Genomic DNA, 27237 nt, shown 5'->3' on the forward strand with positions numbered 1-27237 from the left:
TCTTTAGGACTTATTTTTTGCGTTCGATCCAAGAACCAACCTCCATGGGCCTCTTGACTCCTCCCTCTCCTCCCTTGGACCCAAGAACCAACCTCCATTGGTTTCTTGACTCCTCCCCCTCCTCCCTTGGTTGTGTGACTAGATTTAGCTATATCCCCCACTTGAAGCTTTGACACCTTTTTCCTCTCTCAACTATGGAAGTTTTTCTAGTACAACAAAAGATTGAGGGCATTGCCCTTATATTGTTGGTAGATAAGAGAAATCATTTATCCTCAGATTGGCAAGGATGGTCCTTCATTAGTTGGAAGGATCTCAAAGCACCCCCTTCCTTTTCCCCACTCAACAAGGTATAGCCCCTTGCAATGTTCAAAGACTTTTGGCAATGTTAACCTTTCCCTCCTTCAAGGCATGTGTGTGTGTGTGTGTGAGGGGGGGTAGGCACAAGGGCATAGGACTTGGAAGATAGTTATAGTGTATGTTGTGAGCCCAGTTCATATGTGGGCTGGTGTGCTGAGCTATATTGCTAGCTCATGGCCAACCTTGCAAGTTGAGTTTTCTCATCTTCCGGCACCATATAATTGCCTTCAAGTTACGCCGTACAACTTAGTATTCTAATCTCGTCAAACTCCAACTAAAATTTTGTTTGCCTAGTTTGATTTTTGCTAACCCTAGCCATATTTCTTAGAGGTGTTAGCGCCTTGGCAACACCAAAGAACATCTTTAAAGAAGACTTCTTAAGTGGTGTTACTAAACTCCTTGGAGCGTCTTGGCAACACCAAAGAACATCTCCTTGAGTGTCTTGGCAATACTAAAGAACATCTTCACAGAAGACTTCTTAAATGTTAGATTGTGTCCTCCTTGATATAGCCATAACCCCGTCCCCCATTCCATCATCATCGTAGTCAAACGATGTCCTTAAGCTACTTGAGGGCTACCCATAGTCTTACCCATCTCCCAAGACTACTTTACAAAAATAACGAGTCTAAGATAAATGTGTCAAATCTCCAAGGAGATTGTAAGAGGTATCCATTAAGATTTAACAAATTGGGCTCACCCCAAGTTTGGGCCTCACATAATGATAGATGATAAGTATGGATTATCCATAGAGATGTATAAATTATGGAGCTATAAAAAATGAATTTAACAAGAACAAGGACAAATGCTAAAGGCGCAAGAAGGGTATAGAGAAAAACTTCAAATGTAAGAAAAAAAGACAAGAATAAGAAAGAAGTTGAAAAAAACATAAAGAGAGATTGACACAAAACTACATGATACAGAAAAGGAATATATAGTCATGTTTGGAAATGGAAAAAAATGATTGAGCCATTCATGGCTGCACATTAATGAAATGGAAAAAAATGATTGAGCCATTCATGGCTGCACATTAATGAAATGGGTGTGCATTTCACGACTTTTTATCATGGTGCACAATGAAATGGGATGTGTTTGTCCCCACTGGTGGAGTGGATAGGGAGTTGAGGTCTATGGAAAAGATCAGGTTCAAGCCCCCACCATGACCAATGGATGGATGTTGCCACTTGGGGTTGGGCTCCCATGGTGGTGAAGTGAATGCTCCATGGTTGGTGGGCTGAGCATGCAAGTCCTAGGTGATTTTGACAGGCATAGATGCCTACAAATAACACGACTCTCTAAGCTCTTATTAAAAAGGAAAGAAAAGAAATGGGATGCATTTAATTAATAAAGTGACCTTAGGACAAAACCTTTGCTCAACCAGAATAAACAACTACTGCATCCCTGCCAAACTCTCATAGTAGGTCACTGATGAACACAACACTTCTTCAAGCACACTCATTATCTACTCGTCCACACAATGCTTCTCCACTACACCCCTTGCTTCATGAGGGGGAGAGAGAGCGAGGTCATCCATGTGCTATAGTCCGAGAGAGAGAGAGAGAGAGAGAGAGAGATGTTTGAATGAAACTAATCAATGGCTTAGCTTGCATGAGTTATATATAGGTTCTTAACATGTTTGAATGAAGCTAATCAATGGCTTTGGCTTGCATGAGTTATGTAAAGTGCTCGAAAAAAACATATTTTCAACCAATCAAAATAAAGACAACTCTTAAATCTATATGGTTTTTGTTTTCGAAAATATCCCGATTTTACAAATAAAATAGATGAAAAATCATTCCTTAAAATAAGGAGTACTTAGGTTCAAACCCTCCCTCGACGGCATTGCCTACGGATGAAAAAACATGCTTACAAGCGGTCAAAAAATGGTAACTATGGGAAAAAAATTCAAGGCTACTTAGGCTGGTACAAATACACTAGAATGTGGTTATTTTTTAGCACTGGTTATATGTGTGTGTGTGTGTGTGTGTAGAGAGAGAGAGAGATCCACGCATGTTCAATTATGATAGGACACAATGGTGCGTGAGATCAATGAGTTTGTAGTACTTTAATGTCATGCAAAAGATTTACTTGATTTTTAACCTTAGTGAATCTACCCAAGACATTTCCTTCCATACTCTCTCTTGCAATGCAAAACTTGTAGGGCATCTTAAAAAATGCACGTGCTTCTTTTCACACAGATCCTTGCCCATGGGGTGGGGGGACGGGGCTGGGTTCGTGTGTGTAAAGACTTTTTAAAAAACAAAATTATTTTATTGCATTTCATTAATCATGCCATGCTGCCATTCCGAGCTGGCAGGTGAGGCAAAGCACAACCATACACGTGGAATGAAGGTCTCCACGTGCACGAGACTGACGGTATAGTGGATAATGATCGCTCGTAAACAGCAGCCAACACGATCGTGGCATCTCTGTCTTTCCGCACACCTCCACCATCAGTCTTCTCTGCATCTCTTCGCCTGTTAAGGCCCAATTCTGTACAGTTCAATACATGCTACACCTAACCTCTCATGGGGTAGAGCAATCTTCCTGTCTATTTTCACTTGCACACATCCACTGACTGAATCGAAAGCTCAATTTATGGCGATCGCCTCCTCGTCTTCTTCGGCCCAGCATCTCTCTGTAAGCGCAGCGCCCGTCCATGGAAGCCTATCAGGCAGCAGTAGCAGCAATAGTCGAAGCTATGATCGTCTCCGGAGGCTCGCAAAGTCATGGGTGGAAGGCGGGGTTTCTCTGCGCGCGGAGGAAGGGAGGTTCTGCGGGGCTCTGCAGGGCGGAAGGAAATCTGGGGTTAGGGTTAGGGTTTGGGAATGCCATGCGGGCTTGGACTGGATGGACCATTTGATGCTGGGGGTAGGGGTGGGGCTTCCTTGTACAGTGATGGAGTGCGGCGATGTGGTGTACAGAAGCACCTTGCCTCGCTCCAACGCCCTAAACATCACAACCCCTGGGGTCCTCCTCACACTCGTCGTTGCATCCTACCTCTGGGCGACCCCTGGCGTGGCTCCAGGCTTCTGGGACATGTTCCTGTTAGCCCCTCTCGAGCAGCTCATCCGACCCACATACAAAAAGGCACGGTTTCTCTCACCTCTGCTTCTTTCACTTTCTGCCTATGATGACCTCTCAATTACGGAGAATCAATGGGTCCTCTGGCTCTGCCAGCTCAACCTCAACACAGAATATCGTCATTCTTTTTGCTTCTGGCTAGGTTCGACCCTTAATTACAAATAATTAGTGGGTTGTTTAGCTCAGATAGCTTTTACGCTAACGCTTAATCATATTGCTTCAAATCGTGGGCACGTATTTTTCTTTTGCTTTGCTTCAAGTCATTCTTTTACTTTCTTTGTCGTAATTACAGTCAATCAATGAGCTCAACTGTGATTAACCCTATCATCATTCTCTTACCTTTGCTTCGAGTCATCTGGGTATGCTTAACCGCTTAATTAGCGGCAATCAATGGGTTGTTTAGCTCAGCTAGGTTTAACCTTTAATCACAGACACTCCACGGGTCGGTTAACTCAGTTCTTGAATGACATGGGTTATTCAACTCAGCTTCATAGACAATCAATGGGTTGTCCTGGTGCAGCTTGATTCGATCATCCTTCCGATGCTAAGCTGTATGAAGGCGCTAAGCCATCAATGGGTTTGTGCAATTACGTTAGATTTTACTGTTCTAATGCCAGAGTTTTAAGGGATTTGGTGTCCTCCCTCCAATCACATGCAAGAAATGGGTTTGTTTGTATCTAGCTAGAGTTATCCAGGGCTTACCGTTTTCCATGTCCAGTTTTTAGGGTTCTCTGTTCTACAATTAGACAGCTAATCGTATTGTTCTGGTTTAACCCTTCTAATGCTGTGTATTGTAGAGTGTTTTCTGTGCTTTTTCCAAGCATAGGCAATTAATGGGCTATATGTTTAGTTCAGGAAGATTTTGTCTTAGGAAGAAAGCTTGGAGAAGGGGCATTTGGAACAGTGTACAAAGCTACCTTATCAAAGAAACAGCAAGGAAAGGTGAGGCTTGTTTTCTCGCCTGCAAGCAAGAATGGCAAGTATCGTGCTCTGTTTTGCCCATATCTTGATCAATTACTTTTCCATTATATGTAGATTGGCGATTTGGTAGTAAAGAAAGCAAACGAATATGGAGCTGTAGAAGTATGGATGAATGAGAGAGTTCGAAGAGCCTGCCCCAAAGCTTGCGCTGATTACATCTATGGTTTCATAGAGGTGTCCCTTCACATTGAAACCTTACTCTTTCAAGCAACATTTTTTTCTTTAAAAAGTTACAAAGCTGTATAGTATACTTCAAAGATGGCATCAAACCTTGTCAGGTCTTTGTAGAGTTTGGTGATAGAGTACGTAACATCTTCACAATCGTTTTTACCTTGCAAAGGCTTGTGTCGGAGTCAAAATCTCGACACTCTACCATAGCTTATGTGCCTGACACTTTTCAAATGCTTCTATGCCAGAAATCAAGCAAGGGCAAAGGGGAAGAATATTGGCTTATTTGGAGGTACGAAGGGGACGCAACACTATCTGACCTTATGGCCAACAAGGACTTTCCGTACAATGTAAGGTTTTACACAGCAGGGCACACACTTTACTTTCTTACTGCCTCTTTATTTGTAGGTGAAAGCATGGCAATATTGAATGAAGCTCATGGCATATATGCAATCTCTTTCCCTCTACCAATCCCATGCAGGTGGTCTTGCACTTTCAAGCTTCCAAGAGACAGCATTTAGCGTGCGACTTCCTAGTGTAGTTTTTTATTAGGTTGCTTTCAGGGCAGGGTATTACTTTTCCAAGGTGGTCTTTTGGGATTATTAAGGACAGTTGTAGGTTCCCATTTGCTATAGAAGCCAAGCATTCCACGAACAGCAGGCGATCCACACAGACCTACTGGCCTCTTCATATCAACTGGGTGGCTGACATGGTGTTTATGAAAGGGGAATCACCAGTTGTTGGAAAGCAATCGCGGGAGGCAGCAGAAAGTGGATCAAAGTGAGACAAGTGGCCTCACACTTGTCACTTCAGCTATTGTGTGTCTCTCTACTTGTCATTATAGCCTTCGCTTGCCATTTTAGCTCATGGGAGGTCCAAATCTATAAATTGGAGCCCTCTTTCTTCATTTGGAGAAGGCTCTCTCTTGCTGTAGACCGGCCTCTACTATGATGGTTGCTCGCATTATTATCTACATCACTCTATGGAGACTCTACCCTACTTTGCTTCCCTCTACAAAAGCCGTTGTACGAGTCGATGTACCAACTGTACTAGCCCCTATACCTGTTGTACCATCCCTTGTACCAGCTGCACCAGCCCTTGTTCCTACTATAGCTCTTGTTTCTACTGTACCAGCCCTTGTACCTACTGTACTAGTCGTTCTACCTGTTGTACTAGTCCATGAGTTTGTTGTACTAGTTGAATGGAGGGTTGTACTTGCTATACCAGGTCTATTGCATGAAGACCTGTGGTTTTTGGGGAAGAATTGGGGGAAGAATTAGTACCCACACAAGGATATATGGATTATATTGTTGCCTCGGCATTTCAATAGCTTGTGTTACCGGCTGAATTTTATGGTTGCCTCGTGTTGGGCTGTGTTACGGTATTTGTATATGGATAATCCGGTATCTCCCTTGGGGAGTGTAAGGCCTCAAAGCTTGTACATGATATTGTCTCCTAGGGGTTTGGCCCATTCCGGCCTCTGGCGTGCACATCTCTCTTTTACAGTTTTGTGGAGTAAGTGATATATGTTTAAGGCCGTGGCCAATTTCAGTATTTAATTGCATTAATGATCAAGTGTTTTTGCAAAACTCGTGGGTGCCCTGGAAGTTACATTGGTATCAGAGCATTGGCTCTTTCACACTCTTGTGTGAAGACGATCTTGTTAGGATATAAACACTGACTATAAGTGTAATTAAATATGGTCAACCTATCCACTTATGGGAGCAATCATGCATCAAGAGCATGCGCATAAGTTAACATGGTCTATGGATTCATGGAATCTATCTTGGAAGTATGGAATTGGCTTTATTATGCCTGCTGGGTATTCTCTTCTATATTGATATCATGGATCATTTCATCAAGCTCAAGACAACCTGAATGGAGATAAATCTATTGGGTTTTATGACGAACTAGCCAAGAAAAGCAAAGTATTTCTTTCTATTTCTTGCAAGATTGTTACATGGAATTTTACCCTTGTATCTTTGGAAGAAGAAAATGATATGTTTTCTTAAATATCTATATAAATCTCGTCCAAGAAAGAAATCTCCATAGATACGTCCATGAACGTGGTCCACAGTTCAAATAACAATTGCTTTCATAGACTAATGTATCATATCTCACCCATGGAAGGCCATGAAAAACCATATGGTAGCCATATAGACCAAGCTCATCAACGCTTTCCTGAAACACACTGGACGTTCCAAGTAATTTCTATGGACGAATTTGTCCAAGTGGAGTGCAAGTGGTAGAGTGGACATGACACCCGATTGGCAGGGGACTTATGTCTACACCAAGGGTCATGTGGATTGACACCTGGTTGGCAAGGGACTTATATCTACGCCAAGGGTCAATAGACTGGAATCTAGTATTAGGGAGACTTATTTTGTCTTGCGCGTTTATTTTGGGACATGATTTTGTTTTGTCTCGCCTAGTTATTTGGAACATGATTTTGATACTGGTATTATGGAGATTTATTTAGTCTTGCCCAAATATTTGGGACATGGATTCTTTTAGTAATATTGGATTTATGAGACTGTCTCGTCTCGCCCACTTGATGGGACATGATTATATCTTGGATATATTGCTTGAAGCTTAAAGTTGCGGGGATAAGTTTTAAGAAGCTGGGGAGGATGTCACCAGCCTGGACATTTCCCAGTCTCAAAGGGGTTTAGTGGACTCAAGGATATCTAAATATTTGGGAAGTACAAGCTTTGGGAATGGGAGATTATCTTGGAATACCAAGCATCACACTCCTAAAATTTAGGAGAGTTGCTATTTTTGGCCCGACTCCGATGAAAATTATATTCGTGTCATTACCTCTAGGATTGAGCAAATACCAAGAGTTGCCAAAGTACCTATGACAAATGGACTACTAGTTGGGATATTTTTAGAGATAAAGTTTATGGAAAGACCCATCTCTTAGATTGAGATATGTGGCAAGAAAGTGGATCAAAGGGAGACAAGTGGCCTCACACTTGTTAGAAAGTGGATCAAAGTGAGACAAGTGGCCTCACACTTGTTACTTCAGCTATTGTGTGTCTCTCCACTTGTCATTATAGCCTTCTCTTGCCATTTTAGCTCATGGGAGACCCAAATCTATAAATTGGAGTCCCCTCTCTTTCTCTCTTATTGCAGACTAGCCTCTACTATGATGGTTGCTCACATTCTTGTCTACATCACTCTATGCTTATTTCATGAGTCAGGGCTTCCAAAACTGTCCAACAGAGAGTAACCTCTACGTCAAGGTGGACAAAGAGAATAGTTCTAGGCTTCATTATGGTTGAGTTTGCCCTATATCTCTGGAGCTCTGACAGAAACTCAATACAAAGACCTTTGTATGAATGTATGCTCTTATGTGTATGTGTGTGTGTGCATGGGGTGTGTGTATGTATGGGAGCATATATTGATACCAAGTTCTACACCCACTATTGGGCACTGATGACGTTAGTGAGGATGTCGTAGTATCTAGTCCATAGTATGCATGATGGAGTTGATGGTTTATTGTCTTGTGGATGACTACCATGAGGTTATAAATTGCACATTCCTATAAAGTGAATTTGCCATGTTCGTGGATTCATCTAGGTATATCTTTATATTGTATTAGCGGACATGCAAATTTCACATTGTGAAGTCTTTGTTCAAGTTGCAGCCAGTTTATATTGTGTTAATTCTTTCTATCTTTAGTGGTGCATATGTCCTATCAAGTACCTTTTTGTTGTAGTAATTCTTTCTATTTGTTATGATCCTTAGTGCTAGGCTTCATTATGGCTAAGTCTGTCCTGTATCTCAGGAGCTCTGACAGAAACTCAGTACACATACCTTTGTATGAATGTATGCTCTTATTTGTGTGTGTGCGTGCGTGTGGGGGGTGTGTGTGGGAGCATATATTGATACCAAGTTCTACACCCACTATTGGGCATTGATGACGCTAGTGGGGATATTGTAGTATCCAATCCATACTAAGCATGATGGAGTTGATGGTTTATTGTCTTGTGGATGACTACCATGAGGTTATAAATTGCACATTCGATTAAGGTGAATTTGGGCATGTTCCTAGATTCCTCTAGGTATATATATATATTGTTTTTAGCAGGAGAGCAAGCTAACTCTAGGTCCAGAAAGGAACGATTGCAAACATAATGAAATGGAAATGAAAGCAATGAACAAGTACTTACATGTAGACCAAGATAGCTTGATTTGATTGATATGACACACAAGAAAGTACATCACTCTTATAGAGTGAACACACACACTCAAGTACCATATGCTTATGGGATAACTCCCAAAGTGACACGTGGCACTCTCTCACACAAAGATTCATAAACTAGTTCCTAGTACACACTAGAACACACTCGTTGACTATGATTTCTCCAACATCCCCCCTTAGAGCAAAGAGTGTGAGACCCAATACGCAAGGAGTAAACCAATCCCCCCTCCACCGCATTACTGCAAAGAGCCAGTCCAACTGACCAACACCTCCCGTGTGTCAGTGACTACTCAGTCAGCTTGCGACCGGTAGTGAGAACCATCACTCGTCGCCCCCCTCTAACTATGAACTGGGTGTCAATACTTCATATCAAACCTAGGGCAGAGGACCCTTATCGACCATCACACATCACACTGTTTATTTCATTTATTTTATGCATAATGCAAGGGCAGAGCACCCATACACACACAGAAGAAACCAGAAACAATAATCTTTGTTATCCTCATCAAGGGTGACATGGTCAGAAAGTGCATGATCTTCGGGAAGCTCGTGTGGTGGTTCATCAGCAACAACATTAGCATGGTGTTGTTCTTGTTCTTTCTCCTTCTTCTTTAAGCAATTGGCTTCAATATGACCTTTCCGCTTACAGTATCTACATATGATGTTCTTGTTGGTTTTCCATCTGCTGGCGGAGATAAGCGCCTCTTCAGTGCTTGAGGTCAAGGATGTAGAAGTGGTTTTCTTGTTCTGGCGGTCTTTCTCAATGAGAAGAGCAACCAAGTCATCATATGTAGTAGCAGCCAGGCGTAATACTTCAATGGTCTACTCAAAGTGAGAAATGCCTTGCATGCTTTTGATTAATACTGCCATCTTGTCCTCATCATATGGAGAACACTTCAAACTTGATAATTGTTGAACAAGAGAATTAAGTTTGGAGAGATGATCACTTAGCTCTTCATTGTCTTGCATTTTCAGCTCACAAAACTTTAATTTTAGAAAAACTTTGGAATTAGTGACCTTGTTACCAAAGATGCCCTCCAATCAATGCCAGATCTCCTTAGCCGTGGATGTAAAGTCGACGTGATGAATGAGAGAGTCCACCAGGCAGAGACCAATGATGGCAATGGCTTTTGCATTTTGCTACTTCCAAATTTTTCTTTGTGGCTAATCAAGTGCATCAAATGTGTCGTTCTCAACAACTTCCCAGACTCCTTCATGCATAAGTAGCAGCTACATCTTGGTTTGCCATGTGGGAAAGCCTTCCCCCTTGAACTTATCCATGAACAATGTACTAGAAGATAGCGAAGTCATGACTCAAATCTGAACTGAAAACTTTGGCTCAAAATCTTGAAGGTGCAGCAGATGGGTAGGGAGTTTTTAGCTTCATGTGAAAGCCCCCTATTTGTGGTGAAGTGTGAAGCCAAAGAAGTAAGGAGTGAGAACCTTATCCCAAACGAATGAAGAGCTACTCCTCATCCTGTGCTGCGATGAAGAAGACTGTGTTGGGCTGCGAGATTGGTGTGAAGACTGTTGGCGTGAGCCGTTGACTGTTGGAGAAGACGGTTGGCGTGAGCAGCGATGGAGAAGACTGTGGGGGCTGCGCTGCGTTTCACAGGCGTTCAGCACTGTGGGAGAGGAGAGACTGCATTGTTGGAGAAGGCTGTGGGAGCTGCGCTGCGCTTCACAGGTGTTCAGCACTGTGGGGGCTGCAACATTGTTGGAGAAGGCTGTGTTGGCTGCACTCAGCAGAAGCTTATGTCACAGGTGTTCAGCAGAAGCTGAAATGTGGGGGCTGCGCTCAGTAGAAGCTTATGTCACAGGCGTTGAGCAGAAGCTGAAATCTCCTCTTGCTGCGTTCAGAACCTTCTTCTCACAGAGGCTTCCGCCGCTAAGAATGTAGCGATAGGTAGAAGCTGGGTGGCATCTTCTTACAAAAGACCAAAGCTGGTGGCGATGGATGTGGAGCTTCATACTCATCGAACGCAATGAAGCTATGGATGTGGAGCCAATTGGAGATGGACAATCAAAGGAGGAAGACCAACTTCCATTTGTGGGTCGCCCCCAGGGTTGCCCATGGAGAAGCATGGCTCTGATACCATGTTGGAGCAGGAGAGCAAGCTAACTCTAGGTCCAGAAAGGAACGATAGCAAACATAATGAAATGGAAATGAAAGCAATGAACAAGTACTTACATGTAGACCAAGATAGCTTGATTTGATTGATGTGACACACAAGAAAGTACATCACTCTTATAGAGTGAACACACACACTCAAGTACCATATGCTTATGGGATAACTCCCAAAATGACACTTGGCACTCTCTCACACAAAGACTCATAAACTAGTTCCTAGTACACACTAGAACACACTTTGACTATGATTTCTCCAACATATATATATGTGGATGATATGTTGCTAACTGGGACCAATGAGGAAAAAGTTCAAGGCTGAACTTGAATCCTCATTTGAGATGTCAGATCTCACACTTTGACACTATTATTTGGGCATACAATTCTTACGGTTACGAGAGGGCATTGTTTTGTTGCAGTCCAAGTACATAATAAAGGGGCCGTAAGCCTATTTCTACTCCAATAGTCTATCTGATGCAGGAAGGCCTTGTGATGCCACTCTTTACAGCAGCCAAGCTGTTGGCTGCCTCGTATACTTGTGTAACACAAGGCCAAACATACAATTTGGAGTGTCCCAGTTGAGCAAATTTAGGCACAGCTTAGGGACAAAGTAGTTAAACATGTGTTCAGGTACTAAGAGGGCGCCCAATGTGACTATTTGGCCCTTTGAGCTTTATTTGACATGATGGAACCCTTGCCCAGACACTAGATAGATGGAAGAAGGCATGGGGGCAAGGACCATAAGGTTTGTTCAAGAAAAAGCACCAGTCTTGATCAAATAGCAAGAAAAAGTAAAAAGTCAAACTAGGTTGACCATGAGCCACTCGCAAGAGGGGACTGACTTGAGCGAAAAAGCAAAAAGCCGCTTTTCCAAAAAGCAGCTCCAGGGCCAAAAAGCAAGGCCCTGAAGCTAGAAAAGCAAAACAAGAACTTTTGCCTAAAGTTGAGTAATGTTTAACTATTAAAAAGACCAAAGCAAAGGAAAAGGAAAAAGCATCACTTTTTGGCAAAAAGAAAGGCTTCCCCAAGTATAAAAGAAGCATGAGCCTCTCTTGAGCATCAAGTTGAAGAAGAACCTCTTCATCGCGTTGCCATGTTCATTGAAGTGTGGAGATCATCTTCTCCATCATTATCTACCAAATCATGGAATTTTTCATCGCTGCCCGTTGATTCAGAGTGCCGCCATCAACTCTTGTGCCACGTCACCACATGTCCGTACGATTGTACGGAACCATACGGGACATGTACGGACTGAAATTTCAAAAACCCTAAAACTGCTTCAAAAATCCTAAAAACTCCTTTTTGGAGTTTTTTATTGCCCGAAAAGCATTAAAACAGGTTTTAAATTAGTTTTCTTGTTAGAAAGAGCTTTTTCCATGGTTTCCTTCATCGACAAGGCTGTAGGAAGCTGTGGAAATTATTCATGGGATGAGCAAGTGATACTTGGACTTGGATTTGGATTTGAACTTGGACTAGAACTTGGATTGGAAATTGGACTTGGACTTGGATATGGACTTGGACCTGGATCTGGAACTTGGAACTTGGACTTGGAATTTGGATTTGGATTTGGATTTATTGGACTTGGATTCATTGGATGTGAATTTGGATATTGGATCTGGTACTCGCCCGGTGAGAGATTCTTGTGGGTCATCCCCGTGGTGTACTCAGCATTAGAGATCTCACATCAAGTTAGATATCCTACATCGGCATATCTGCTTGTTTTGTATTCATTGATTGTATTGATCCTAGCCAGTGTGCCCGTGGATTGTTCCTAAATAAATTCCTGAAAGGGGGCGGGGCTTGTTCCCTGCTCAGTGTGGTGTACTCTGCAAGATCCCTATTCCCTTCTCTCTCTCCCCTCTCTCTCTATATCTCTATCTCCTGGACACGTGGTTGAGTCTGTCACGGCATGCCCCGCTGGGCTTACATCCAATCTCTTGGTTTGTTCTATGCAAGGGGGATGATCTTTAGCTCCATGCTTATAGTGATTCGGATTGTGCTTGGACTGGTTACTTTTTGCTCAACCATGATATGCATGAGCTCCCAAGGAAAAAGAAATTCCCACTTTTGGACTGCCTTATTGTGGCTACATCTTCATGTGAAGCTGAGTACATGGCATCTTTCACTACTATAGTTGAGTGTTTATGGCTGAGGAGATTGATGGCACATCTTCGTGGGAGTTAGCATACACCCACTCCCATTCTCACAGATAGTAAGAGTGCTATGGTTGTAGCTCAGAATCCAGTCTTCCATGCTCACACCAAGCACATAGAGATACATTATCACTATGTCAAAGACAAGCTACATGCAGGGGAGATCAGTTTGGTTTATTGTCCACACATGCAAACATTGCAGATATATTTGCTACTCTGAACATATTCACACTATCACTATGGGGGGGATTTGAAGGGAAAACTCATTGTGGTAGTGCTAGGTGTACCGTGTGAACATGGGCTTACAAGTGGCACTTTTTACCTTCTATATTGAAGGGTTTTACCACACGGTGTGAAAGGACACCATATGGACAGCATTTTATTATTAGGCTTGTTCTTGTGCTTGTGTACACACAACATTATCATTCTAATACATTCAGTAACATGTTGCTCTCCCACCTCTCTCTCTCTCCAGTTTTCTGCCCCCATTTCCTGCACATCAGGGTTAATCCTAACCCAACAATCTATTACCCATGAGAGTCCAGCACCTGTGGTAGTACATAATTTTTCGCCAAGATGTAAACTTCCCCCTAGTGGCACAAGGGCTAAAGGCAGAAGATCAGAAAGTGTGACTGCATGGTGGGATAATGGATGACAATATGCATGGACTGTAGGATTACTTAACCCTCTCTTACGTTTGTATTATGAGTTGTCTAGACTTGATGCACTTTAGCTTCGATTCATGGTAAGATTTTATTTATTTATTATTTTGCAGGTGGAGGAAATGATTCTTGGTAGAGCTGTTGAGGGCCCCAGAAGTTTGGAAAGGGAAAGCAGAATCATTCAGACAATTATGAAGCAGATTTTGTCAGGATTGCAGGGTTTGCATGCGACAGGCATTGTGCACCGCGACATAAAACCTCAAAACGTCATATTTTCTCAAGGTTAACAAGACTATTATTATTATTTGTGTACGTATTTGGGGTGTGGGTTGGGGGGGGGGGGTGTTTTGAAGATTGCCAATGTCCCAACTACTATATGCAGAATCTAGAACTTTCAAGATTATTGACCTTGGTGCTGCTGCGGATCTTCGGGTCGGCATCAATTATATTCCAAAGGAATTTCTTTTGGATCCTAGGTGAGGCAGATGTGCAAGCATGTTGTGACTTTTTCTCTGTTAGGTGGCTTCGGTTCTCTCTCTTTTTTTTCTTGTAGGTTGTCTATTGCGTACACATGTGGCTGATTTGTTTTAGAACAACTCAAATCTTATACCTTTTGAGTCTGATTGCACCACATGCACATGTGCACAATTGAAATTTTTTCTCTGCGGCCACAAGACGAGATGGACTAATGGCGAGCAGCTTTTGAGCACCTAGTAGGAAAAAGAAAAGAGGTTTGAGATTACACAGCTTCACCAAAAAGCACCAAAAGGCATAGATTCTTATTGGAGGCCACATCTCTATTGGCCCTAGTTATGGGTTAAGGAAGGGATGAGAGAAAAGGTTTCTATGCCAAAAATTGATGGACAGGGTTCAATTGCAGGAAGAATACTTTGTAGATGCTGTGTGTGCATATTGCTGTGTTTGTGCAGCTTGTGCTCAAATAATTGTGAGCAATGTGTCTGGCACTAAGGCCTGTATGATGTGCCCAAATAATCCGAAAGTTGGTTTCTGAGATGGGCTTCAAAAAAACTTTGTCATAACAGGTATGCTGCCCCTGAGCAGTATATTATGAGCACACAGACTCCATCTGCACCGCCTGCCCCAGTTGCTGCAGCTCTTTCTCCTGTATTATGGCAGGTAGCTCCGAAGAACCTCTTAAGCATTTCTGGTTCTTTTAGTTGGAAATGCATTTTTTTAAGGTTAAAAGTTTTCATTTATTTATTTTTAACCATATTACTTTATGGCATTTTTCTTCAGCAATTTTCTCACTTATCTTATTGAGGCAATGAAGTTTTATCTCATGTGTGGCTAGATGAACTCACCAGACAGGTTCGATATCTATGGTGCAGGCCTCATCTTCTTGCAAATGGTAAGCAACCTTTTTAAAGTGGTCATGAGAGAACTTGAAGTAATTCTTTCAGGACAAGCTAGTAGGCCTCATTGCTCACGTTTTGTATGGCGTTATGCTTTCCATGATTGATGTTTACAGGCTTTTCCAAACCTACGAACAGACAGTGCACTTATTCAGTTCAACCGACAGTTGAAGCGGTGTGGGTATGACATGGTGGCATGGAGAGAGTTGACAGAACCGCGGGCCAATGCAGATCTTCGCCATGGATTTGATCTCCTTGATTTAGATGGAGGTGTTGGATGGGAATTGCTGCTTGCAATGGTTCGATATAAGGGACGGCAGCGTATAAGTTCGACAGATGCACTGTCACACCCTTACTTTGATAGAGAGGGGTTGATGGGACTAACTTTTATGCAAAAGCTGAAACTGCAGTTGATCCGTGCTGCACAACAAGATCCAAGTGAAGCCATCCAGTGGATTTATAACCTCCTTGCCAAGTCAGGGACAACAACTGTTGGTGGATTTACAGAGGCCCAGCTTCAGGAACTGAAGGTAACTACTACAGCCTTAGGTGTAGGCAAACCTCTTGTATAATAAAAATTCTTGGACCAAATATTTTTTCCTAATGAGGAAATATTCAATTTCAAAACAGAAAGCTTGAGCTAGAAAGATTGTGGTCTTCAAAAATCTAGAAGATTTTATTTGGCATGACAGTCTCATTTTGGAAACATGGCATTCTAAAAACTCAGTCAATATAACCTCATGTGGCACCAATGGCTTACTCCTGATCATATGTGAGAGCCTCAGACCTGCAATCTCTCGATCCTTCTCCAGTCCTCTGCTCATGTCCAATCCCCAGAAAGGGGCACCATACATTGTGGTGGGGCGGGCTGTACCAAATTGTTGAAGAGCCAACACTTGGTACTGCATTCCTAAAAGTGAGCCTTGAAACACTGCCTCTCCAACCAGGCCAATGTAGCATATCCCCTCGCCAGGCAGGCCTGGCAGCCAGTTACATGGTGAAGAGAGAGAGAGTGTCACCATTTGGCCACCCAAATGGTCTTCCCCTATTTCGTGCCAAGGTACAGGAGGCCGAGGAGCTTCATGTCGCCCGTACTAAGGCTAGGACTCGTGTCACCTACAGGAGGCCAGGCCTCATGTCACCCGTTTTGTGGCCAAGATGTGGAACCCACTGAGGGATCCCAATGTAGGCTTCCCACTAAGCCAGTTTCGTACTCAGGAAGACCTGCTCTTTACAGGTTCCTAGAACGGGAGATATATCCATTGCATAATGCATATGCATGCATCTTTGCCTCCAAATTGTTTCCACGTGACTTGTTTTCGTGTGAATGCTTGAGAGTTTAACTCATTCATGGCTTATACATATGCATGTCCAAATTGCCAATCCTCTAGAGCTCTTGGCATAGAGGTTTCACACAGCCCTGTGCCCCAAAACACCACACTGTTACACCTCTAATCAGCCAAAATAGTACATCCTCAAGGCCATACAGCAGTTTGTAGACTCTTCCCAAAACACGCTAAATATACTCCTGTTTCTGCCCTCTTAGGTTGCAAATCCCTCCTCTCACAAGAGAATAGGAGTAGCACTCCCGAACAACCCACGAGCCGGAAGAAAGAGGAGTTTGAACCCGTGCGCATCTGACACCGCCCACAAGCCTGTAAAAAGAGAGAGAAAGAGAAAACAGTATTCGGCTGCCCCTGTTCATTGGTGTGCCTCTAAGTCTCCTGCAGTATCCCCTCCGCCCTTCACAAAAGAGTGAGAGAGAGTCCTGCTTGACTGTTTGCAAGGGAGAGAGAGAAATGAAATGAAATGAAATGATATATTAACGTCTTCAGAAGGCCAAAATGACCTATGAGACCAAAAAGGTTACAACAATTGGTGGATTTGATACAATGTCTGTGTAAGAAAAGCTAAAAACAACTAAACAACTAACTGAAACTGAAACAACTATGAGGAAAAGTACGGTACTAGGAGCTCCTAATGGATAACAGCTGGGAGGAAAACTCCAGCAACAAAGGAGGAAAACTCCAGCAACAAAGGTAAGCATCATACACATCACTATCCAAAGATGTCTCTCATCGGTCGATGGCGGATATCCTCAATGTCCTCCATGGTGAGTACTCTGACTGGACGTCTCCCATGCCGTGCTAGTATGGTCCTGATTCTCTGTTGTAGTCTCCGCCGGTGTCGAGAGAGAGAGAGAGAGAGAGAGAGAGAATTCTGCCCGACTATACCTCCTGCACCTTACTCTGAAGTGTGAAGAGCTAGCTGGCTACTGGTTGCAGAGCAAACAGGCACCTACAAGTTCACCTCTTTCTCTCTCCTATGCTTGTGGCAAGAAGATGGTTGTCAATTGGGAAGTGTGAATTGTGAGAAGGGAACACAAGGCTGGATAGCAGGTTCTCTCACTGTTTGTCTCTCTCCCGGCTACAAGACAAGAGGACAGGACAGTTCGGGGCTTTTCCTCGAGTCTTTTTCTCTCTTGTGGAAAGCGACATAAAGACTGTAAGTCTCTCTTTCTTTGTGAGCAAGTGGGACTGTAGGTGTTTGAAGTCTCTCTTTTCACTGGCTCAAGACTGCTCTAGAGTGGTTCTCTCTAGTCCTTTGTGAGAGGAAGGGTTTGGCAGTTCAGAGGGTGGAAACGGGACAAGATTGTGGGCTGTTTTGGATGAGTTTGTGGACTAGTTTTCATGGCTGAGTTTATGGCTATGTGCATGGTTTAGTCAGATGCATTTTCAAGGCCTCATGGATGTAGAGACTTAGCAGATTAGAGGAGAACAATGTGGTGTTCTTGGGACACAAGGCTATGTAACCTCTATGCTAAGAGGTCCTGAGGATTGGCAGATTGGACTTGCAGACATACGAGCCATGGATGGCCATGTTGTAATCATCTGAATCTTTTCCATTGAAATTGAATAAAGAAATACCGAAAGGGGCGCCAAGCTTTGGGGACAAAAGGTGTCGTTCTCCTTCTTGTTTTGGAGCACTCTAGCTCCTGTTTATTTGATTAATTGTCTTGACGACAATTGGATTGGGTGACTGCTAGCCTACCGCACTTTGGTTTCTACCAGAGGCCGGTTTCATATTCTTTTAGTTAAAAGGTTTTTAAAACCTTTGTCCTCTCAAAACATTTATCCCCTTTCCACATGGGGTAATAAAAAGAACCCTTAATAAGTGTCCCCAAGTGTGAACATATAACCATTGTCCTACACACTTGTGTCCTGCGCACTATCCACCATGCTCACACTTACACTGTACAAATTTATAGGGTCGTGACATACCCCCCTCTTGAAAAATGGCAAGCGTCCTCGATTGCATTCTGGTGATACAGCAAGACATCCAAAGCGGAACCACACTGATAATGAAGACTGCCCAATACTGTAAGATAATCAGCCATGTGATCCAACTAAAAGTGATAAGTACAATATGGCAAGATCAGTGTCCCAATCTCTCTCAGCCATGTATATGTAGCAACATTCACTGCAAGCCAATGGTGTAGTAATAGTCCAATTTGTATACCACTGTGAACCATACATAACCACAACATCCAATGTGACTAGTACACACATATCATAGAAGTCTCATAAGCAGATGTACTGTCAGCTGTCAGTACCTTCGGGTGAGACGAAAGTTGCACCAAGCGACCGCTAGGTGACATCTGAGCCTATCTGTATCAAGGGAGCAGAGGTGCTACCCTCCTGTTCAGCATCAGGCAATGCTCCAGACGTATGCTCTGCTGAACTTGAATGAGTTGTAGCAAGAGTTGGCTCCAACTCAAAGGCGTCAAGATAAAGGTGCAATACTTGAGGTGAATCTGCTAAGTCAGCCTCCTCCATCCACTTCGCATCCATCGGTGAATAGTTCTTGAACTTCACAAGATAGCGACCGGAAACTTTGCCTCGTACCTTTCTTTCCTTATGTGCCAGTATTTGCTCGGGAATAAGAACCTCATCAAGTTTCTCCACTTCCGGCTGAGCCTCATCTGATACATCCTTAGGCACATCCCCATGGAAAGGTCCAAGTAGACTCACATGAAATGCATTGTGAATCCTCCAGTGATCTGGTAGCTTAAAACGATAGGCCACTTCACCGATCTTTTCCAATACCTGAAAAGGTCCATAGTAGCGCACGCTCAACAAGGTGGACAAAAGGAGGTGGCTAGATGAAACTTGGGCATCAAGCTAGGAACAGCATAAAAGTTGATATATTTGGGCCAAAACTTGAAGTACAAGCCAAGGAAAGCATAAAGTGGATATTTTGGTTTAGTTTAGCCACTTTTAGCCAAATAGGGGAAAAGCACTTCAAAAATAGAGCTAGTCGACTCTATTAAAGCAAGTTTGGGCTGTTTTATCATCATGCGCATCCATCCTGGAGATTTTCCTGTATCCCTCCTAGAGATTTTCCCTCTTCTCTCTGCTAGCCGACTTGTTCCAAAGATGCTACAGGGCTGGTCGACTTCCTCCATAGATGCTAACAGGGCTAGCTGAGTGCAGATTTTCTCTCTCTTCTCTGTTGCGCTGGCCGTACAGTATACAGCCCTGTCTTCCCTTTTGCATAGGCCGTATAGAGGCTGTACAGCGGTGACTGTACGGATGGTACAACAGCCATATAGTGGTGTTGTAGTTGCACAAAAGGCGGTAACAAGTTTCCACAACAAAGGGCTATTTTTGGTTGTTTTTATGGAGCTATTTTTGGGACAGCTTTGAGGCTTGCTTCAGGGGCTGATTTGAGGCCCAATTTTGGGGCTGATTTATGGATGGTTTATGAGCTGATTTTTGGGGACTGTTTTGGGACAGTTTTGGACAGCTCCTAGAGATGTTTGTAACTTGGCACTGGATAGTTTATTTGGGCAAGATTTGTGTTGATGCTTTGTGGGAAAATCCGGTGCTATATGCACCTACACCTTGGTATCTTGTAAAAGCTTCTATGTTAATAAAGAAGTTCCTACATGGGGCCGGCCGTTCCGGCTCAGTGCGGTGTTATTATATTGTTTATTGTTCTTCCACTGTGTCTTCATACTCTGTCTGGTATTTGAAGTGTTGGATTATCGCTCCGAGTCTCCTACTTGTGACACAGATCTTGGTATTAGACAGCCGTCTGCTACCACCATTTTCACTGACAGCCAGAGTGCATTGACAGTGGCGCGGAATCCAGTTTTTCATGCGCGGACAAAGCACATTGAGGTGCATTATCATTATGTTAGGGAGAGGCTCCATGCTGAAAGATAGCCTTGACTTACGTGCCTACAGAGGCCAATGTAGCAGTTGGATTTACCAAGTCTCTTTCGAGAGAAGTTTGAAGCCTTCCGCATCAAAGCTTTAAACGTATTACCTCTACCAAGGTGGTCTGCTACACTGTGTACATGTTCACACCATTCACTTCAAGGGAGTTTGTTAGCCATTTGGCCTCAAGAAGTCCTCGTGTGAACACCTACCCACGGTCACTTTTTACTATGGCTGGACGGAGATTTTTTATCGTGGGAACACACCCTTGTGTGTTGGGCCTTGAGCCTTAGAGTACTTAAAGTACTTTGTACTTTCATTGATATCATTATCAAGTACATTTTTCAACACGACTCTCTCTCTCACGTTTTTTCTCAAAGCTCGTGTGTGTGTGTGTGTGTGTCTCTGCGTGCGTGCATGTTCTCTTGCAGACCTCCCTGACCATAGCCAACAATGATGGCCTAGTCATGATGGAGTCAAAGTACATACAGAGACTGCTTAAAAGGTTTAATCTTGAGGATTGTAAGGCTGTGTCTACACCAATTGAGACAGGTGCCATGCTTATCATTCAGGATTCTGGAGAGCCGCCTTTGATCAGACATTATATCAGCAAGTTGGTTGGTTGCAATGCGAGGCCATACATGCAGTTTGGGGTCTCTCAGTTGAGCAAGTTTATGCATAGCCCAGGCTTCAAGCATCGACAAGCTGTCAATTGGGTTTTTCGCTACTTACAGTGCACTCAACACCTCGGATTGTTCTATCCTAGGGAGGTGATTTAGAGTTGCATGCCTTTGCAAATTCGGATTGGGATAGATGTTACGACACGCGAGTGTCCACTTGCAACTTTTGCTTTCGTCTTGGTGATTCATCTATATCATGGCTTAGCAAGAAGTAGAACAGTGGCTACTTCTAAATGCCGAGTACAAGGCAGCTTTTACAACTACAATTGAGTGTGTCTGGCTTAGATGCCTTATGGCTGATTTGGGTGTTGGACAATCATCCTGCACTACCATTTTCACTTACAGTCAGAGCGCATTGGCAATTTGTGAGAAACCCAGTGTTTCATGCTCACACTAAGTACATTGGAAGTTCATTATCATTATGTCAGGGAGAGACTCTCAGGAGGAGAGATCATCTTGGTGCAAGCAGTGGTGTGTGAACACCGTAGGATAGCCGGGGTACTTTTTACTCTTCTTGGGAAGGGTTTTTTCCTCTGTGCACAAGAACACACCCTTAGCACTTAGTTTGTGTTACTTTATCATGTTTTTGTACTTTCATTTTGGTACACTTAATCATTATTGAGTTACGTGACTCTTCTACTCTCAAGCTCTTACGACTGTGTACTTGCTTCTCTATGTGTGTGTGTGTTGCTGCTGCTCCCCTCTCTACCCAACACTTTGTCCGATATTAGGTATTGTGTAGTATGTAGTTGTCAGTTTTTTCTTCGTCCTTTTTTTGGCTGTTACAAGACCCTGTGTATGATGGTTGTATATCAGTGGACTACAGTATCTCATGCAATCTTGTGGTCTTCTGTTAGACATTACTAGCATTCTCTCTCTCTCTCTCTCTCTCTTCCCTCCGCCCATGCAAATGCATGTTTTGCGGAGATTTGCTTTTCTTTATATATAAGCTCGTTCTAGCATTTGAGAAACATCAAAAAGTTGGGGTTCCATGTCATTGGCAGCATCGTTTTGCCCACTACATCCATTTTGGTGACAACCATGCTTTTTGCAGCTTGGTGGGGCTATCCCTGATATACTACTAGGATATTTTCCTTCTAAAATATGGTTTTTTTCTATGGTTTAACAGGAGATTCGGTCAAAGCCAAAAGCTACTTTCCAACGGAATGCCTTGGCTTCAGTACTACGACTACAGAGGAAGGTAGTCCGCACAATTGATGAGACCATAGATGACATTAGCCCTGCTGCGAAGAAAGAGTTTTGGTGGAGCCGGTGGATTCCAAGAGATAATTGAACGGATACCCAGTTCAATTCACAGCAATTCATCACTTGAAAGGTATGGTAATGAGGACTGGAATGCCATGCTAGCAGCTCACTGTATTTTCATCTTTATTGTATGTTTAGAATCCTTTGACCACATGCCCTGATGGCATAGTCTGTATTTTATGTTTCCATGCTTATCTGCAATTGTAAAATCTTACATATCTTTGTTTGCTAAGGACAGCCTTCCGAAGTGAAATCTTGAAGCTAGGTTTTGTTACACGGGAAAATATTGTAATGTGCTTATAGGATCATGGAAAAGTATCTTAACTTCTATTGTAAATCATGGGAGGAAGAAGTATCTTCTTATCTGTGTTCGATTTTTGCGTGGATATAAAACTGTGCCTGAAAACCTCTCTCTCTCTCTCTCACCCGCAAACACACACAAAAACAGATGCACACACATATTCAGGCAACGCAGGCTGACTGAATCAGGGCTACACCAACCACCATGGCATCAGGTAGTTACTGGAGAGAGGGCACTTCAGCTACATCAGACTTGTCGGCCCACCTGACCGAGGCACCTCCCTGCATGACAGCTTCAAATCCAAGAGATCCTTCAGAGACACTGGAGTGCTCCACCACAAGAGGTACATGTAGGCAGCCCGTATGAGGTTATAGATGAGGAGACCCATTGACCCCTATTTGGCCTCATTGCCTCAGCACTAAAGACCCTTGTCAGCTGAGATCCACGGCCACCGTGCATTGAAGATTGCGCGCACAAATCTTGACCATCCATCTTCAAAAGTAAACTCGGCCCAATAAAGTAAGTAGCACTGGAAAGTAGTGCAAGATAATGGCTTGTAACCACATGGTTCCATTGCTTGAAGGTATAGTGGTAAGATGATTCCAATGGTGACCCAAGGTCTTGAGTTCAAGTCCTCTTTTGCAAATAACATCTCACTCCAAATTTTTCAGAGTCCTAAACCTAAATTCACTCTCACCCTATGATGTAAACTACGAAGTAAACTATGATTTGCCGAGTAAACTAGGAATTAAACTATGCTGGCTTAGTGGACTACAAAGTAGGCTAGGAAGTAAACTATGATCGCTTAGTAAACTACAAAGATGGAGTTTTTTCAGTTTACTCAACGTAGTTTTCTTGTCCGACGTCGTTTACTTCATCCAATGGTCCAAAAAAGGCGACGTGATTTAGATAATTGCCATCCATTATATCACTTGACAAGGCTCTTTAAGACCCCGTGGTAGATAGTGGTGAGGGCCACATTGAGGGCTTATACTTGAGTTTACATTTTTAAGGGTCAAATAGCTAAGGTGGCATAACATGTGAATTGCCATGTGACATGTGTACTATGTGCATTTTTAACCTCCATAGAAATCTTGGGATTTTTTTTTGGTTGTAGAAGTCCTTGCGTAATCATATAGTCATGGAAGTCTCACTTCAAATGGTTGTGAAATTGACAGCCCCCCACAATGATTGGTTTAGATTAGATAAAACATGAATATTGCACAATAGTCATAGAAGGGAATCTCCTAATGGTGAATGTGATTTCCAAGATTGGACATGTTAAAACCAACAATCATAGAAGTCTTTATAGAAACAATTAGAGTTATCCCTTCTTTTAGTGATCCTAAACTAACCCTAATCCTACTTTGCATTACAAAATCTATCAAGAAAAACAATAACCAACAAAGATTAATTTTGACTTTTATGACTTTTTTTCTCACACATAAAATGCACAAAATTAACAAGCATTTTGTTTTTCGCATATAATCTTCCGTTGTATTTTCCAATGCTCTCCTCCCTTGTACATGATAAAATCTAAAAAACACAAAAATCAACAAAATTCAACCAAATAACTCCATCAACCAGCTAACTTTGTTGCTCCAACAAACCAAGTTACAATGCAATAAGACAAGTAATAGGACTACTCCCCAACATGGGGGCTTTACTCAAGGGTACTGCCTTTCCTTCCTAGTCTTCCTCTTAAAGCACGCTTTCTTTTTGCTTGTGGTAGTCTTGCTTATACAAGGGTCATTATGAGATTTATGTCAAAGTTGATCATTCACCTTTTAATGGTATTTTAATGGTAAAAGCTACTCGTACTCACAATATTGGTCATAGTCCTCAATTCGTTGAGGAGCAATGCTTGGAGGATAGGCTATGTGGATGCTACTACTCATATAATATTGCTAATATCACACACTCATGATAGAGAAGACTAGAAGGAACACTACCACTTAAGAATGCAAGCAATCCCTCTCTCCATCATGCCATGTGGATGCTACTACTCATAATGCTACTAATCTCACACACACATGTAGAGAAAAGAAGAAGGAACACTCTACCACTTAAGCATGCATCCCTCTCCATCATGCACAACCACACTTATCACATAATGAAACCATCACACAAGAGAGCAAGAGAGTGTACGTTTTACTTTGGACTATAGGGTTGTTTACTTTCTTATTAGTCACAAGTGTATTGCATACATGACCACCTTTCTATATGTGATCGTCCAAGACTATATGTCTAGGGTCAAATGCCCCCTATCGCTTATTCATTATATGAAAACATACACTAATATGGATGCAATATGGGAAAAACATAATCATGTTTACCATGGCAATTATCTATTGATAGAATAATATGATCCTAAGATTATATGTATATTTTTTAAAGTGTGAGATCATTCGAGATGTTTACTCAAGTTTTGCTTCAATATGTTGAAGGATTGTTAAGAATGAATTTAGTTAGTTGTAGAGACATGCAAACTTTTATCAATTCAATCGATGAAGATGTTAAAAAAATGGTGAAATTTAAGTAACGAGAGAACCAATTTTTGTCACACATCAAATGTAATTTATTCATGTTAAATCCATCTTCTAAGCCCTACATAGGGACCAATCCCACATACACTTGAAATCAAGCTCAAGATGGTAGACTTAATATCCAATTGTCACACCAGCCTAGTAGAGACTATATTCTATCAGCATTATCGGAGGAGTACTTAAATCCTTTGTCATTAGAAGCCTAGCAGTATTAGTAAGGAGGATAATGATCCAAGAGGAGAGTGCAGATCTAGGGGGTGGGCTTGAAGCTTGACCCAAGGGATTGGAGATAGCCCTATAAACATAGTTCACTAACTTGATTAGAACCTTAAAGGCGGCAAGTAGATATCAATGCACTTGATTTCACTACATCCACTAGTTGGGTGGAACGAGAAAAACTCCCAAGAGAACTCAAGTATTATATTACTACACAATACCATAGTTTCTGTTAACCACTACGCATGTTAGCATGGTCTCAGCTGCATGAGCATTGTAAGGCGCTTTGCTATCTTACCTACTCGAACTTCCACTAATCTTTTGTAAGGCAACACTAGAATATATAAAGCATCCTTACCTTGTGATGTCAAATAGGGAAAGTTTAAAGACTTCATGTACATATTTGCTTAAGACTAATAATAGTGGACCGACCATTTTCAAGTTTGGTCGGCCTAGTGTGAAAAACGTCACTTGTATTTTTTAACAATAAGCTTTACACAATCATTCTAACTTGTCAGCTATTCTATCCTCTATTCTTGCTTGCATGTATGCTATTGGATTTTTCTTGCTTGGTGGATGTTGCACGCTAGATAGGTTTGTTTGTAGATTTCTCTCTTGCATTGGTATGCTAGCTTGTCCATCACGTCCACTCAGTTGTCATACCGAAATGCTCCTTTACCAATGGAATAACACATGCTTCACAAGGTTAAGGTAATCTCTTGACTTGGAACATATTTGGCACCGTCGACGATGAGGGAGTAGCCTATATGGCTTAACTCGATTTATTCGTCCATTCCAAGGTATTGGGGTCACCCAATATCGTCCGGTGTTGTGATTAGGAGGTCACACTATAAAAAAACATACTATTTTGGAGCCTTGGATGTGTTAGTTTTATTGCTTTTGATTTTATTTTGAATTGTTTTTCCATTAGGGCATTCTATTTTTAAAACTTGGAGGAGAAAACCCTTGTTTCTTAGTGATTTGTATGATTTTGAAGCCGAAATGGCATAGAATTCATTGCATTGAGCCAAGGAACAACTTAGCAATTATGATTGGAAGTGGAAAATCCACTCGAAATACATAAGCATTAAGCTCCATTAGGTGTGGACAGTTAATTGTGTTCATGCATTTCATAATGAATTAGTAGTTTAGAAGCATACAAATGTAACAAAAAAAATAATTAAAAAATACTTAATTACTTGTATAATCTCCATTAACTAGATTAAGATCCTATTTCAACTCATATCAAGTCTAAAAAATATCAAAAACTCTAACAACCAAGACAAACTAGCTCTTAGGTTGGAAGATGTGAGCTTGTATACATAAGACTACAAATGTGAGCCTACAAACAAGTAGGTATACCTTATACTTTACCACTATCTTAAAGACTTGTAAGGAACGATTTTCTTATCATATAATATGTACTACCAGCTATTTCCAAGGAAAATTCTTGTCCTTTGTAATTATTGGGACATTAAAGTATAATTATTATCCATAATAATTACACACCAACTCTCTCATAGGCCTATTACATTATTGTTTGTGCCCTTGGTAGGCCTATTTCATAAAATAAAGTACGTGACCCCAGTTCATACAAAAAAGATGTGAGCCTGCAAACGTGAGCTTGCAGATGTGAGCATGGAGATGTGAGCTTAAACACGTGAACCTACAAATGTGAGCTTGGACACGTGAGTCTAGAGGCATGAATCTCGAGATGTGAGCAAAACAAAAAAACAGTTTGAAAGAACCAAAAAATTTATAATTTTAAAAAAGCTTATTTTTATGTTACATTTTAAAAAAATGTAGCTAAAGCAAAGCAAACATATATGAAATTAGTTTCAAACCTGCTCAAGAAGTATTAGAGAGTGTTTCACCAAAGTGAAACCCTTTAATGCG

General features: G+C 42.0%; 1 protein-coding gene across 1 annotated transcript; it reads left to right on the forward strand.

Annotated features, from left to right (window-relative positions):
* Positions 1–2749: 2749 nt before the first annotated feature.
* STN7 (Serine/Threonine kinase domain protein) lies at positions 2750–22671 on the forward strand. The gene is made up of 10 exons (XM_086812694.1): positions 2750–3444; positions 4294–4380; positions 4474–4593; positions 4836–4937; positions 13851–14019; positions 14120–14213; positions 14781–14874; positions 15050–15106; positions 15227–15640; positions 22142–22671. The coding sequence occupies exons 1-10, from the start codon at positions 2953–2955 to the stop codon at positions 22304–22306; spliced, it is 1794 nt and encodes a 597-aa protein (XP_086668820.1). The 5' UTR covers positions 2750–2952; the 3' UTR covers positions 22307–22671.
* Positions 22672–27237: the final 4566 nt, after the last annotated feature.

The sequence above is a fragment of the Cibotium barometz genome, chromosome 18 (genome assembly GCF_041138505.1).
Source record: "Cibotium barometz isolate CiBa-2024 chromosome 18, ASM4113850v1, whole genome shotgun sequence".
NCBI lineage: Eukaryota > Viridiplantae > Streptophyta > Polypodiopsida > Cyatheales > Cibotiaceae > Cibotium > Cibotium barometz.

Coding starts and splice junctions, on each gene's coding strand:
- STN7 (XM_086812694.1), top strand. CDS start 2,953: ATGGCGATCGCCTCCTCGTCTTCTTCGGCCCAGCATCTCTCTGTAAGC. Junction 4,381..4,473: donor CAAAGAAACAGCAAGGAAAG/GTGAGGCTTGTT, acceptor CATTATATGTAG/ATTGGCGATTTGGTAGTAAA. Junction 14,214..14,780: donor GAATTTCTTTTGGATCCTAG/GTGAGGCAGATG, acceptor TTGTCATAACAG/GTATGCTGCCCCTGAGCAGT.